This window comes from Tetranychus urticae, chromosome 2, assembly GCF_039701765.1.
Source record: "Tetranychus urticae isolate SD_2017Ah chromosome 2, NJAU_TeUrti_SD_1.0, whole genome shotgun sequence".
NCBI classification, from domain to species: domain Eukaryota; kingdom Metazoa; phylum Arthropoda; class Arachnida; order Trombidiformes; family Tetranychidae; genus Tetranychus; species Tetranychus urticae.
In genome coordinates, this window is record NC_142959.1 from 28,817,419 (window position 1) to 28,832,988 (window position 15,570).

The 15,570-nt window shown below is 32.1% G+C and overlaps 3 protein-coding genes and 1 long non-coding RNA gene across 6 annotated transcripts in view; 3 read left to right on the forward strand and 1 right to left on the reverse strand.

Annotated features, from left to right (window-relative positions):
* Ih (hyperpolarization activated cyclic nucleotide gated potassium channel Ih) overlaps positions 1–1,422 on the reverse strand; it is a 33,827-nt gene extending 32,405 nt beyond the window's left edge. For both annotated transcript variants that reach the window (XM_089267098.1, XM_089267097.1), the window contains exon 1: positions 851–1,422. In XM_089267098.1, the coding sequence (XP_089123224.1) occupies positions 851–1,422 (572 nt within the window). The remainder of the gene's footprint in view (positions 1–850) is intronic.
* Positions 1,423–1,916: 494 nt separating this feature from the next.
* On the forward strand, positions 1,917–3,270 carry LOC149094288 (uncharacterized). 2 transcript variants are annotated; one of them, XR_016198430.1, is made up of 5 exons: positions 1,917–2,249; positions 2,319–2,407; positions 2,698–2,746; positions 2,823–2,888; positions 2,964–3,270. It is a non-coding gene; the product is annotated as an uncharacterized LOC149094288 (long non-coding RNA). The 2 variants fall into 2 exon arrangements; XR_016198431.1 differs by having other exon boundaries at positions 2,835–2,888.
* A 3,941-nt stretch (positions 3,271–7,211) lies between these two features.
* Positions 7,212–9,348, forward strand: LOC107368032 (serine/threonine-protein phosphatase 6 regulatory subunit 2). The gene is made up of 4 exons (XM_015935812.3): positions 7,212–7,375; positions 7,448–7,527; positions 7,676–8,087; positions 8,157–9,348. Exons 1-4 carry the CDS (start codon positions 7,313–7,315, stop codon positions 9,318–9,320), a joined length of 1,719 nt encoding a protein of 572 aa, XP_015791298.1. The 5' UTR covers positions 7,212–7,312; the 3' UTR covers positions 9,321–9,348.
* Positions 9,349–13,409: 4,061 nt separating this feature from the next.
* Positions 13,410–14,998, forward strand: LOC107368043 (gamma-glutamyl hydrolase A-like). Its single transcript, XM_025162077.2, has 2 exons — positions 13,410–14,099; positions 14,175–14,998. Exons 1-2 carry the CDS (start codon positions 13,545–13,547, stop codon positions 14,595–14,597), a joined length of 978 nt encoding a protein of 325 aa, XP_025017845.2. The 5' UTR covers positions 13,410–13,544; the 3' UTR covers positions 14,598–14,998.
* The last annotated feature ends 572 nt before the right edge of the window (positions 14,999–15,570 follow it).

The window sequence follows — 15,570 nt, forward strand, 5'->3', positions numbered from 1 at the left end:
CTAAAATTGAATCAACTTCACATTTTCCAAACTCTTCTAGTTCTTCATTTTCTGACTGATGTACACCAAAAGATAGCAGCAAAATTGATGAACTTCATGAAGAGTAAAAAATCGTAACCAGATACACACAACTTTATGCAGACTACTTTGTCTTGGAGCACTTTTCCTGGCTAAAATAACTTTATTCTGGAAGTGAGGCAAAAAAACTAAACGATAACAAAGTAAATTTTTTTTCTTCAATAACTTGCTCTCAATCTTGCATACAAACAGTGAATATTCAAGGATATTTATCTATATTTCAATGTGTATAAATATAGTCATACTCAGTACATTTTGTGAATAAATATCACACCATATTTATTCACATTTCCTCAGGTAAAACTTGAAAATACACTTTAACATGCATCTTTATGCAGAGTTGATCAACACTGTAAACTTGTTTACCAAAAATTTTCATCGGACAACATTGATTTTCAACTTTACACTCTTCATCTCATTTCCTTTTTTTTACCTGAAAAATGTTCACCTTTATGTACTTCAAGTTTGATGCTTTAAATGCAAAACTTTTCATATTTACAGAAATTTTTTTCCTCTTGCTCTTCATTTTGTCACTGACAGAGTAAAAAAGAGTCAAAATTTGAGTCTAGATTTACTTTGGTTGACAGTAAAAATTGCTATGAATAATTATAAGTTGAGTTAAAATCAGATTAATAGAATACTTTGCATGTCAAACATTTTTGACATAATTACAGGTTCAACTTGTCTTTTAATTAATTTTAATTGTAATTCATTTCGATATATTAATTAATGGAAAGAAATTCTCTTTTTTTAGAAGCAAATTAGTAATTACCTGAAATTACTGCAAGGATGAATAATCCAATGGCCAGACTCTTTTTGGCGAAGTCGCTCTTTCATCAAAGCTTTCTTGGATCCAAACAATTTCATTGCTAATTTATTGTCCGAAGGTTGAAACAGAGCTTCAATCTGATGTCTCATGAAGGAAGCTTTCGCTTCACCAAATCCAGGAGCCATTTCCTCCTTAGGAGTCCCGTAAAGGCTAATGTCATCCTTTTCGTTGACAGTTGCTGATGAACTTTCCCTGACTGTGATCACAGGCGGTGATCCAGGGTGGGAACTTGATTCTTTCATGTAATTCATTTCTCTGTAATTCTTGTCTACAGATGTTGGTCTAATTGGTCTTAATGGTGATGGTCGGGTTGCTGGTGGTTGCAGTGATGATGAGCTCACTTGTTGGTCCACTTGCTCTTGATCACTCAAAGTTATGGATGATCCATCGATAACGATAAATGCATTGTTATCGTTAAGATAATCTTCATTTAGGGAAACTGAACGATTAGTTACTTTTCCGTTGGCGAACCTTAGACTCGAGAATCTCCGAGCCTTTCGTCCAGAGCCGGGCATAGACGATATACTGGTAAATAGATTGATAACACTTTTATACTTTGAACAGAAAAAAACAATTTCTAAATTGATTTCAAATTCTCTTTTCTTTCTATCTTTCACTTTTTCCTTTTGTTTTACAGAATTTTTTTGTTGCCTCGAATTTATCAAATGTCAAAATTCCAATGGAAATCACGAAGAAAACTAATCTTTCAATGAATTGAATGCGTGTCAACTTTCAATGTCTCCTTATATTATCATCTTTGGTTAACATGTTTCAAAACAAAGCACCGCTATTGGATTGATTTGAACAACGATGATTTAGGAGTTGATTCACTGATGCTGGTGATTAAAGTGCCACGTTAAACTTGATGAGGAAATTGTGAGCCAGTAAAGTTGTTCCTTAAACAATAATGTTCACCATTATTGAATCATCAACAGATTATAATTTGAAATTGGATGAACCTGTAAATTGAAGAGAAAAATTGCAAACAAAATGAGAAATCCTATTTTCCATTGCAATTTTGTTGACTTTAAAATGAGATCTCTTTACTTTCCAGTTTTGACTTGAATCAACTAAATTATCAACCTTTATTGATCGTTTAATTAACACTCAATGAAACTACAAGATAATGAATGGCTTGTTGGAATTGCAAGAGAAGGATTCACGAGAATAGTGAAATTGATGCAAAAGGTACATCTTATATTCAATGAATGATAAGATATTCTGGTATTTATATTGTAATGATGAACAAATTTTCTGTTTATCAAAGCATTTTTACCAATTTAATATGTGTGTTTGGTTGAGTTAACAAGGAAAAACCATCTTAATCAACTGTATCATGAAGGTAATAGTAAATTGAAAAGAGACTTAACATCTATTAATTTATCTTCTTTTTTTTCTCTCTCCCTTCCAGTTTATCTTCATCTTCTGAACACATCAATCCACATCCCTAATGATCCATCACCACCAATGATTATCATAACCATTGGTTGGTTAAAAAAGGTAAATGAACTGAATCAAATGTAAATTGTTACCATCACCACTTTGTTAGGTTTCCTTGTTGATATTTTGTTCACTGTGTTACCAAAGAGACTACAGATTAACTATTATTATAAGGGTCTCTAACTGTTAACCCATTTTTATATCAACTTATTATTTATTCAATTTTCAAACTCATCTTGAGAGGTTCAGATTTTGGCAGCATTATTCATTTAACCACTTCTTTTTTACATGTTTACACCCAAAAATCAACTTTATCATTCCGGTAACTGATGATCTAATAATAATGATAGAGATATTAATGATGAGAAGGGATAATTTATTGAAATGCATCTGTTTAAAGTAAGCAAAAGATTCTGAGCTCATCTGAATATTTAATGTAACAGCTAACCATTGATTTGATTAATGTTAATTTTAGTCTTGCAAATAGTCCCAAAGAAACAGTTAATCGAGGTAATTTAAATTTTCAACTCTCAATCAACAGGTAAAAACAAAAGTGAATATTGAAATATTAAAGATTCAACTGTCGACTAATCATCTTTTTCATCTCTAATCTTAGATATCCTAATGAATTGGTGATTAAAAGGGTTCCAATGGTTCTCAATGCATCTCCTGAGGCAATCAACGTTCCATCGAGTTATAATTTGTAATTTGATAATGCAAATTGTGCTTCGTAATTCATTGTTATTAATGATATAATTGGATATTCAAGAGCAATTTCAAGATATGAAGTGGAGACAAAAAATTACCACAAGAAACTAATATTGTCAAGTTGTAAATGAAATGTAAAACCTTTAGTTTTACATGGTTTACTGGAAACAATTAGTTCAATTAATATCATTTAAATGAAGATGTGTTATCAGAGATATTGAAGGGCTTTTATATGTATTGAATTATATGATTAACCATATTAAGTTATAAGTTAAAAGGCACAAAGAAATGGAATCAAAGTTTCGACAATTCTGCTTTAAGCAAGTTACCTAAATTGATGGAAACATTTTCTCATCATCAGCATCATCCGATACAAATATGAATATTTAATTATTCAATGGTGGTCACAGGTTGACTGATATTAATACAATTTTCAGAACTGAATTTACCAATTGATTAAGTTAATGTTTTATATTAAGATACACTTTTCAACTGGGAAAACTGGGTGAAATATTTTCACCAAGAAAATTGACTATCTCTGAGCTGAATGATTTAGCTGTTCATAATCTGATTATAACATTACAATCATGATTACATACAGACATAACCAGAAATGTTAAGTTAATGTAACTTGGTTGATTATGCAGGCAAAAAAGTGGATTTTTGTGAATAATGTTGAGTAAAGACACAAACAATTGGAGAAAGGCAAGTTGAAATTTATTATCAGGTGAAGATGAACAAGGTGAGACAAGATAAACTGTTTGAGGTGAAGCTTCACCTTTAGTCTATTATCATGTACATCGACAGGTAACAATTTGAAAATAATGATAAAAAAAAGGAAACAGAATGTGGAAACAAAAGGTACAAAAATCAATGAATGAAGGAATCGAAAAATTGAGTGAAATTGGTGAAGGTGAAGGGTATAAATACTTTACCATTGATCTATTATTAAACAAGTATCACTATTATTATAATTGTCTGAGTTGATTCACGCAATTACAATGCTCTAGACAAACACACAAACACTCTAATTTTAATAGTTAATTGTAGATTGCTATAAACATGAATGATACAAAAAATCATTCAATACTTACATTAATGTAACAAAATGTTTGGTGAAACAAACAAATGTAAAAATGAATGTTCACTAAACTAATACACGAAAGTGTATTTTATGTACAATCCTTGCGGTTAAATGGTTTAAAGATGAATTAATCACTAATTTTACCGTTTAATTGTTGAAGGGAAGTTGTTGAAAGACGTAACAATAAAAGGTTAACAATTAAAAATATGAAACAATTTGTTAAACTAAACCAGAAAAGGTTGCAATTGATAACAGTGAATGTCGCTGGTTGGCGCTCAAGTTAATGTCACAGGTTGAGAGGGAAAAATGAAAATTAAAAGAATTTTTTTGGTGAAAAAGGAAAATAAAGAAGTTCTGAGAAAAATTGGAACTTATCTAATGTTCCTTCTCAGTTTTCCCTGATTTTCAAACTAAAACTAGTTGCAACAAAAGGTATAGGATTGAAGGTAAAAGACGATTAAGACTCATGAGCAATTGGTGTGTTTGTCTGAGTGAGAAACATGATGATGGCAGGAATCGATATTGTTGCTTAGTGATGAGTGAGATTAGCAGACAAACAGATAGATGATGATGAGGATGATGATGAGCAGATAAACATTGGCATAATTCAGAGACAAGATGAAAAAGGCGAAGAAAATGTGAAAAGATTTAATGAATAACTCTATTAAAGGCTTTTAAATGTCTAAATTTAACATTGAAAGTGATTTTAATTTACCTTTTTTTTCGTCTTCTTCTTGTACATTGTAATTCATTGCATGTTAACTTTTATCACTGTTTAAAGTATGACAATGAGACAATTACAATTGTACTTTCATTCAATTCAATCTGTAAATTGCTTGAACAATGTTGCTTTCATTACAATCATTGATACCGCTGATGATTTGCGTTTCATTTTGTGTTACATCGACAGCAATTGCAACGGTTTGAGTTTTCATTATTTACAGTTAAGAGTAACTTTAAAAATGATTTTTCTCTCACACTTTTTTCATATTCAATGAAAATTGATTTAATCTGAATGTTCATCGTTTTGCTTGCATAATTCAACATCTTTACCTTTTTCCAGTTGAATTGCTTTTTCTGCAACTTTTTCTTCACCTCATTATTGATGTAAAATAATCAATACATTATGATTATAATCATGATAATGTTAACAAAATTGTTTAATATGTATATCGAGGTTTCATATGAATAAATGAATGACAATTTTCACTCAAATTTTCATTCAGATTGATAGTTGGATTAACCTTAACTGCTGCTTATCTGTTTATTTTGATAATTGCAAGGCTGAGGAATTAGTTAATTGGATGAGTTTGCAGGAGATGCGGTTATTTCCCTGCAATGGGTTGAACTTGAATCCATTGATTTAATGGATTGATGTAAAGTCGCTGCAAATCACTGAGTAAAAGTCAATCGTAAATATTATGCATTACCTGAGATTAAATCATTTCCTACTTGGAAGAATTGGAATTGAATGAATTTTCTGAAAAACTGATAAAATTTACTTTGAGTTAACTCCATTCAACAAGATGTTCAACATATTTGACAAGAGTTTGGACCAATTTTCCTTGTACAAATAGTCAATATTTTGATTTGAAAGGTTCCCTTCTGTAATGGTTAAAGGATTGATTGTTGCTAATGAGCAGTTGAAAAGTTGCAATTTGTCAACAATTTTTTTGCTTTATTTTCAAGAAAAACTGTTTTCTCCAACAAATTGATTTCTTGGTTTAACCAGAGTTTTTAATGAGTTACCAGCCATTAGCTAACCTTCAAAATCTGATTCAGTGGACAGTCTTTAAAGTCAATTTTTTCAATTACAATGTATTACCTTTACAATTGATCAATCCAATCTAATTGACTCAATTTTTCACCTTCTTAAACAATCGTTTTAACATCTTTTTAACCCAATATCTAACCAATGTCTTTACCTAATCTAGATGAACAAGCAAATATTTTAATCCAAGATCCTGATCAACTCTAATCAAACAATGTTATCGTCTAAATTATGCTCTAAGCTTCCCTTTACCTGGAGTAATGCTTTCTCTTGATTACAATTATGTTTACATTTATTAGGAATCAACTGTTTACTTAAAGTACTAGTTTAATGTATTTGTAATGGCAATAAATAAATACAATTGAAATGCTATTGATGATCAACATTCAGCTCCTTTATTCCAGCCTTGATTGTGATAAACCTTCAAATTATTATTTGATAAAATATCTTTCAATTTTATTCTTGTTGTGTTTTTATTACAAAAGCCTGAGGTTATTTCAAACAATTTACAATTGATTCTTCAATTAGATCAAACATTTTTCGCCAGAAAATCAAAAAGGTTTATTTATTTCACCAGTTTGTAGTCATGGTTCACGAACGGTTTACAGATCTCAGATTTAATGACCTTTACAGTTCGAACTTAAGGCTCAACATTTTTCCTAAGCTAATGGTTCAAATCTGGGATCTGTGATAAATTGCTGTTCAATTTGTTAAACACAAAGCAGATTCAAAATATTGTAACCATCGTTAAATGGGTTGATAATCAACTTGATAATTGTCTTTATTTTTACTCAAGTGAATCCAGTAAGAAAGTGTTTCAATGCTGATTGAAGGACGAAGTTGATTACAGATTATAATTGTCAATGAAAATGTATTTAGATTTAATGGTTGTTGTATTTTGTCAGTTAATCAAAGCTAATGGTAAAAGTCTCATGAGATAAATCAGTTGAGAAAAGACTAATTGTTTCATTCAGCAAAGGCAATAATTTTCCATCAAATTGCTTGTTGATTGTCATTATCCTCACTTTTCTTGTGAAAAAGCTGATAATTCATTCATTTAGGTGTTGTAATTATGCAAATCAATGAGTGTCTGTTAGGAAATTATATTTAAATAATTATTGAAAATTTTCTGTCGATCGAGAAATTTTTATCATTAAATTGAAGCATTAATTGTTCAACAATTAACTTGCAACTGTTAAAAGTCAGTAGTGTCATCTATTGAGTCAATTTGGATGAAATTAATCGAAAATCTGTTTCTTTTTAAAATCATCAGGTGGCACTCGTGAAACACAATTTTAGCACAAGTTTGATCTTAAATCTGGTTTAATATTGATTTTGAGGGATAATTTTTGTTGTTGATTAACCGATTGTGTAAATTGTCTTATATTTATTCTGTTTAAACATGTTTTGGAGTACTGAATTGGCAACAACAACGTCTCAAATCAATTCTTTATTGGAAGATGAGGTAGGTCATTAAATGATTTCTCTGCCTATCTAATTTTATTTTGTCTTTTTTTATTGATTATCAACATCGAAGTATGTTACATTAGAGACTATTCTGGATCAAGAAGATATACTACACGAATGTAAATTGGGAAATAAATTGCTTATTGATTAGTAAGTTGAAATATTTGAGATATGCATGATAATATGTTATATAATTGACTTTTATCCATCCCATCTATCGTCATGAACAATGTGATGGAAAAGGGATGAAAAATGTCTTTTTCTGTTATCTAATAATTATTCTCGTTTATTTTTTCAGTCTCTGTCAACCCGATATTTTAATGAAACTGGTCACATTGGTTACATCTGATCCACCTGATGATGCTGATGAAAGAAATAGATATAAATATGCTAACATGGCCTGTGAGGTTTTATCCTCCGAAAAAAGTCAAATATGTGAAACATTTGCTAACCATCCTGATTTAGTGTCAATTTTGTATGAAAAGCTGCAATCTGCAGAACCGTTGAACCCACTTTTGGCTAGTCTTATTTGCAAAGTGATATTTAGTTTACCGCAAAATGTGTCTAAAGTTTCTGATGACATTCACTCGAGGCGAGATGATTTTGTTTCATCTTTAGTTGCCCACATTGGCACTTCAGCAGTTATGGATCTTCTCTTTAAATCTCTTTCATGCTCCGATTCGCCCGAAATATCATCAGCTTACCTTAATGTAAGTCTATTTTTTCGCAGACTTCGCTTCTTAAATCTCACACCTTGATTTTATTTATATTTATGACAGTTCTATCACAAACAAGGATTGGTGGAAAAACTGATTGCGCTGTTTAAGGCAGATGTTGATCCAGCTGCTCAATCGAATGCAGCCCAGCTACTTTGCGATATAATTCGATTCAGTCGAGAACATCAAACTTGTAATCAAGAAAATGCTGGACCAAACCCTCTATTGGATGATATAGAATCGACTGACACAATAACCAACTTGTTAGCCAATATGTTTGAAACGAGAACTGAGTCATGCCTAGTTAATGGTATTCAAGTTATCCAAGCTCTTCTGGAATATCGCCGCTATCGTGCCAATCTGCCGCCAAAACAACCTCCTGTTGATGAAGAAACTGGCGCAGAAAGTAAAATTGAAATCGGTGATATTGGCACATTAGAAAAAATGATTTCATATCCCATGTTTTCTGTCAACGAAACAGCGTTACCAGATTTAATGACTCCGCTCGATATTGAACGATTAACGAAAAGTGTGCGGCAGGTTCATGCTGCAATCGTGCCTCGCCTCGAAGATTTTCATTCCCTGCTCACCAACCCGCCAGAAAAGAGCCCAGTCCGAACTACAATTGGTTTAATTGAGAAACCGTTCGGCGCCACCAGAGTTGAGGTGGTTCATCTCATCCGAGCTTTATTAAGTAGCAATAATCCGACAATTAACCGCAAATTAACTACTCTAAAAACATTGCCTGTTTTGATGGATCTTTTCTTCGCTTATGCATACAACAATTTTCTACACACTCAAGTTGAGCAAAGTATTAATTGCATTCTAGACAATGCAAAATCTACCTCACCTGTAACAAGTCCCACCGAAATCAAAGAGACAGGTGGTGATCAAGACGGAACAACTAATCCTGCAAAAGAAATCGAAAATGTCACATCTCTAGTTCACCAACTACTGGTTGAATACAACTTAATCCAAAAAATACTCGATACTTACACACACTTCAAAGAAAACCAATCACCTGTTAAACCGGCGTACATGGGGCACATAATCAAAATTGCTAATCACATCCTATCGACTAAGGATATAGCAGTGGTTGAAACTTGCTTCAACTCTTTGGATTCTGAACTTAAAGAAAATTGGAACGAGTGGGTCGAAGAAACACTGAATTTAATCAACATGAAGATGCAATTTCCCCTAGTCAAAGAATCCATTGAAAATGAATAAAACTTTTAAAAAAACATTACAAAACAAATTATTTTGATGTGCTTTTTTTCTTCATTCTTCGCGAATTCAAAGAAATGTAAAAATATAAGCGAAAAATAGTGAAAATGAAATTTTATTGACAAATCATTAAAAAGCAAAGGTTTACAACTTGTTAGTTCAGGTAGCACTTGCAAGGACCAATAATTGAGAGAAGTTTGGGTAAAGATGAGTTCGACTGGAGATAAAAGTAGTACCATAAGATGAAAACAACATTGGCTCCAACATTAGATCGTATTTTCCCTCCAGTCTGGCAAATATAAATAAAAAATTTATTGGATTAATTGGATTGCTTACCTGATTTGTTGGACTTATCCGCAGATTCAAGTTCAAGTGATGAAAATTTTTCGATAAACTAATGATGCTGATGTTTGTTAGAGTTGGTAAGATGATATCCAAGCCTTGATCATGACTCGAGCCAAACGAACAAAACATTGATTGTTGATACATAAACAATTGAAAGTTGATAGATTTAACATAATCAACAGATCTTAAAGCATGGGTGAAACAAAAAAGGTTTGGTAATGGTCAGGATGGAATGAAGGTCCGGAAACAAAATAAACTAAATGATTGTGTTATATCCACCATGAGATGTTAAAAGAGATGTTATTAACGAGTTTTGTTGACGAATGGATCGAGTTGAGATCAGGCCGGTTTGATGCCAACAACGGTGTCTAACAAAGCCAACAAGGTGAAGTAAAAAACATATTCCTTTGGAAGAGAAAAATGATAATCTATGAAAAAATACGCATAAAATGTCATTTCAAGAGCACAGTTGGATACAATTAATACAATAGCAATAAATGATTAACCAAATGATCACTGGAAACAATTAACGGTTCAAAAAAATGGAAGACTCGAAGAGTGAAAAGAAAAACAAAAGTCAAGCAAAAGTGATTTCACTATTGGTAATGGATAGCAACTACAAGGGACTCGAGGAGAGAAAAATTTGCTTCATGAAAGTTTCTACGGATGAATGAATAGTCCACAGGGAAACTGAATCCTCTATATTTATACTCTCAGGGATTGGGCGTACATTATATGATTATGAGCGAGGAGACACGCAATTACTTAACATAATTTCAGGACTAACATGATCATCACTATCATCAACATTTTCCCCTTCATTTCTCTTCATTTCTCTTCAACTCTGTTTATCTATCTTCTTCACATGGACTTGAAGCCTCTTCTCAATCTTTTTCTTCCGGCTTCTTCCCTTTCAATTTACAACCTACCAATAATGGGTCCAAGTTTACCTCCCAAACTCCCAAAAAAATAGACTAAAAACCAAAAACTCCCTCAACTTCCTCCATCAATTTATCTCTCTCTCTCTCTCTCTCTCTAACTTACTCACTCATCTTTGACTCACTTACCTTTTTTAATAACTTTCACTCCCAATTTGGAGTCAATTTTGTTTTTATCTGCTGGTCGTACCTTTTATATCCAGTCAAACTCACCTTAAAGCAAACTTGGTCTTTCCATTTTCCTCTTTCCTCGCTTTCTTTTTTTTCTTCCCCATTCTCTGTCTTCTTTTCCCAATGTTCAACATATTATCATGATAATAACCTGGATCTGGCCCATTCTCATCTTATTATTGGGTCTGATCGAGTCCACACCCAACATGAATGACAAGTCTCAACCCTTGGCTTCACCATTTTATCATCTTCGTCTCAATCTACCTTTGATCCTTTCATTTTACTTTCTCCACCCGGCTTCTCTCATCATCATCCCCATCATCACAATGTAGTCTCGTCTTCCGCCTTCATTTACATCATCTTTTTTACTCTTCATTTAAATCCTCAACATCACCTTTACGTTCGAGTAACCTTCTTAAACAATACATTTCTCTGAAAATTAATCATCATTATTTTGTTTAATATTTCATAGATTTTGTCTCAACAATTGTTATCATCATTTCACCAAATTCATCTTCCATCTTCTTAACTGTAGGTGAGACTGATGATTGAGGGTGAGTCCATTAAAATGTAATGTTTCATATAAAAATCACTCTCTGAGTAAGTAATAAAAGGAGGCGTCGTTTTGATCATCGTTCATGATGATGATGATGATCAGAGCAACACTGAAATGATGGAATTGAAGAGGTAAAGGTAAACTTCATAAAGCCAATGTTCAACATGAGACTCGCCCGAATCTTAAAACCAATGTTCAACAGTAAATCTATTGATTTTCATTGTCATCATTTTTGTACCTTTTGATCGCCTTCAATCGACTACTCTCGGCCTCTCCCTTTATCATCATTATCCTCACCATTTAACCATTTTTCAACATCATCATCTTACAATATTGCATTGTAAATCATTCATAGTTGACTGTAACGACTGTGCTTATAAAATATAATTAAAACATGAGTTTGTGAGGTTTTCATTAAAATCATTATCTTTGATTTGATAAATCTGGAAAATTGTTATTTTTAAAGCAACAGAAGAAGGATTTAATCAAAATAATGTTCACTCAATTTGCTATTGAATGTAAAACCCAATTTCTGGGTAGAAACTGGTTGAGTTAATTAGTTAATTTGGCTTAATGTTTTTTTAGACTAGACATTGTTAAGTTTGAATCACTCATGAGTGGACTTGTCATACTTTCATTAGCCTGGTTCAATATGACTCATTAAAAATCAGTTGTATCTCTTTCTCAATCAAAAGTGATTACAAATGATGAATTGACAAACAACAAATGATGGAAAACCTTGAGATTGAAATTGACCGAGTAAATATTTGATTGTTCAGATTGAGACTTTCATTATTCCAGATTAAGAGTAAAAAGATGGATGAAGATGACGATGATAAATATCATGTTAGTAGGCAAAGTTGAAACACGAAGGTCCATTAAGAGTCTTTATGGTTAACCTTTCATTTTTTTACTGCAAAACTAGAAATGTCCATCTGTTAAGCTGAGGTGATGCAGATAATTATAATTCAACTGACAAACTTGTTTCAATACAATGGTCAATTTACATGTAATTACTTTAAAGATTTTATGAACAAAATAGAGAATGGAAAAGCAACCAAATTATAATGAAATTGTGTCCATCTTTACCTTTGACTTTGGTTAAATATTGGCTTTCATCGAGTCCAATTGCCCATAATTCACAATAATTGCCGATAAGTTTAGTTCATAATCAAGTTTAATGCGACTTTTGTTGCTGTTACTAATCATTGTCCAATTTTGTTAAACTTATTCTTTCATTTGTGAAGCTTATGAAATGAGACCATTTTGTGTATAAGAGCAATTATACTTCACGAGATGATTGAAATAATTGAACAAGTTATAGATTTGGTAAATAATTTATTATAAATTTAATTGTTTCAGGTCACTACAAGCTTGGTTGAATTGCTCATCTTTGATCAATTACATTTGTTTTTGGCAAACAAAAAGTCAATTTGATGAAACAATATCTTTCGCTTGACTACCATTGAAATAACCAGATAGCAGCAGCAATAACAGCATTCATTGTCATTTCACTTTTCATTAATAAAAATGAAAATATGATTTGAATCTCAAGTTTTTGTGTGTTTGTTATGATTCTCGTTATCGTATTCTTGATACGATAATCGGAAATATTTTTTATCGGAAGATCCCAACTGTTTTAATCTTGTGAAATTTTCAATGTCAGTTAATTTTGATGCTATGGCAAACAGCAGATTAAAAGTCACAGTCACCTGATTGAGTTGAGCTCGGTTTACCTGTTCGTATTTTGGTAATACGATATTGATGTAGGTTAAATCATTGAAATGAAAGTATTTATAGCATTTGATGATCACGGATTGAATTTTATATCCACAGTAAAACATGTGCTAACAGACAATCTACCCGTTTTGATCCACCAGGACTCGTGATTAACATAGTTGGGAAACACAAGTTATCAAAATGATAACTGTTTCAATGTTAAAGTGGTTCTCAAAAATAAAACTCATCATGTTACTGGCTTTTACTTTGAAATGAGCGGTACAATGTTGGTAATTAATGAGAAATTAACTTGATTCGTTATTTATTTCAGTGTAAAACTATTTTCACTGTTAGTTGGTTAACCCAATGCTTAAACAACTCTTAAAATTTCCGCGAGTTAATTAAGAATCGGAAAGTGCCTAACATTTCTTTCCTTTGTTTTGTTTATGGTTTCAAGATTGGTTTTAAGCTTACAGTGAATAAGTTTGTTGTTTTAAAATGTTATTAATTTTGATAACACTCATTAGTGTTTACTTTACCCCGAGTCAATTGCTGGAAGAATCAACATTTAAAGTGAATAGCAATTATAATAGACCTGTCATTGGAATATTAACATTACCTGATGATGACACCGGTAATCGTTCATCACCTTCCAATTTTCCTGCCAGTTATGTTAAGTTCATTGAATCAGCTGGTGCACGAGTCCTTCCAGTTTTCATTGGACGTGATGAAGATTATTACAAATCAATTATGAATATAACCAATGGAATGCTGTTTACTGGTGGATCAACTAATCTGAGAGATTCAATTTACACTTCAACAGCTTCAATTATCTGGTCATATGCTCTTCAATTGAATCAAGCTGGAGATTACTATCCACTTTGGGGAACTTGCCAAGGCTTTGAATTATTCCTTTATTTTGTCAATGATCAACAATGGCCATTAGTTTCTTGCTCAGCCATTAATTTGGCTGGAAAAGTCACTTTCTTATTAGACGATAAACAACTTAAAGAAACCAAATTGTTCAAAAATGCTCCAAACTCTATCATAAAGGTGAGATAACAGCATTTACTTGATAAACACAGACACACTGAATTGATTTACTAATTGTATTCTTGCTATCTACAGGCACTTGCAAAAGATCCGGTAACTTTCAATTGGCATGATTGGTGTTTACCAGTTGGATATATGCATTTACCAAAATTGCAAGATTTTTTCACTGCCATGTCAAAAAGTGTCGATTATAAAGGATTGGAGTTTATTTCAATGATTGAAGCGAAAGATTTTCCATTTTATGGTGTTCAATTTCATCCCGAGAAGCCTCCTTATGAGCCAGTAATTAATCCTCGTTATACTAATACTCCACAAACACTGGAGGCCATATTGGTTAGCCAATATTTTTCCAATTTTTTCATCAGTGAAACCAGAAAGAGTCACCATATTTATCCTGAAACAGAATATTATCGATCTCAATTAATCTACAATTACTGTCCTCAATACACAGGAATCAACGCATCTGCATCAAATGTCGAGACATATTACTTCTACTAAAATTATGATCTACTGCAATGGTCAATAAACAGCTAAAGCCATAATTATCCAGCAAAAAATATCGTTGGCTGAGAAATAGCCTCAAGTGGTTAAAGATTGAATAAAGATTTTTTACAAACATTTCTAACATCAGAGTCAATGTCTTCTCAAACATATTGTATCTTCATATTTGGTTTGAAATGTACCACAATCTGGACTTCCAATGTTAACTTAATTTGTCAAAATGATACTCTTAATTGGTGGTTAATTCAAAATCAATATAATTTTGGATTCTACCCGAATCTTGCAATGAACATTGCAAGAATATTTATGTAAACATTCAATTCATCGCATGATTTGCCTAACATTAAACTCACAAAAGCTCAGGATTACATAAAACTTGAGCAAAATTTTGAAAGAAATAATATTCTCTACTTTTGATTATAATGGTTGGGATAATTATCATAATTGTTTCAAAAATGCTGTAAACACAATGAAGTGTTGTTGCCCTTTCAAGATTTGCCTAATTGAAGATGGCCCTTGCTTTGTTATCTGATCTTTATCACCTTAATCATCCACGTCCTCTTCATCATCGTCATCATAAGCCTCCTCCTTCTTCCTAGACATTTGTGAAGAAAGAGAAAGAGAAAAGATAGCGACCGGTTCGATCGGTTTCATTACTGTTTGGAAAGTAAGTGGATAACCCTTTTTATTTCACCAAGCGCTTGAGGCTAAACAAAGATAGAAATGATGATAATGATGACGATGATGGCAATTGCCTTAATAAAAAATATTTTCTGTTTTTCTTTTAACTCGATCTGTATTACAATCCAATTGTATTGAAGAGCATATTTTAACTTTCGTGGTCGCCATCCATCTAATCTTGTCGTTAAAGGGAGTGTGTTAAGGCTGGGTCTGAAGTATTTGTCCGAGGCTATGAAAAGGGGCGAAACAGAGGGATCAGGGCAAATTGCACTAAGTAATTGTACACTAA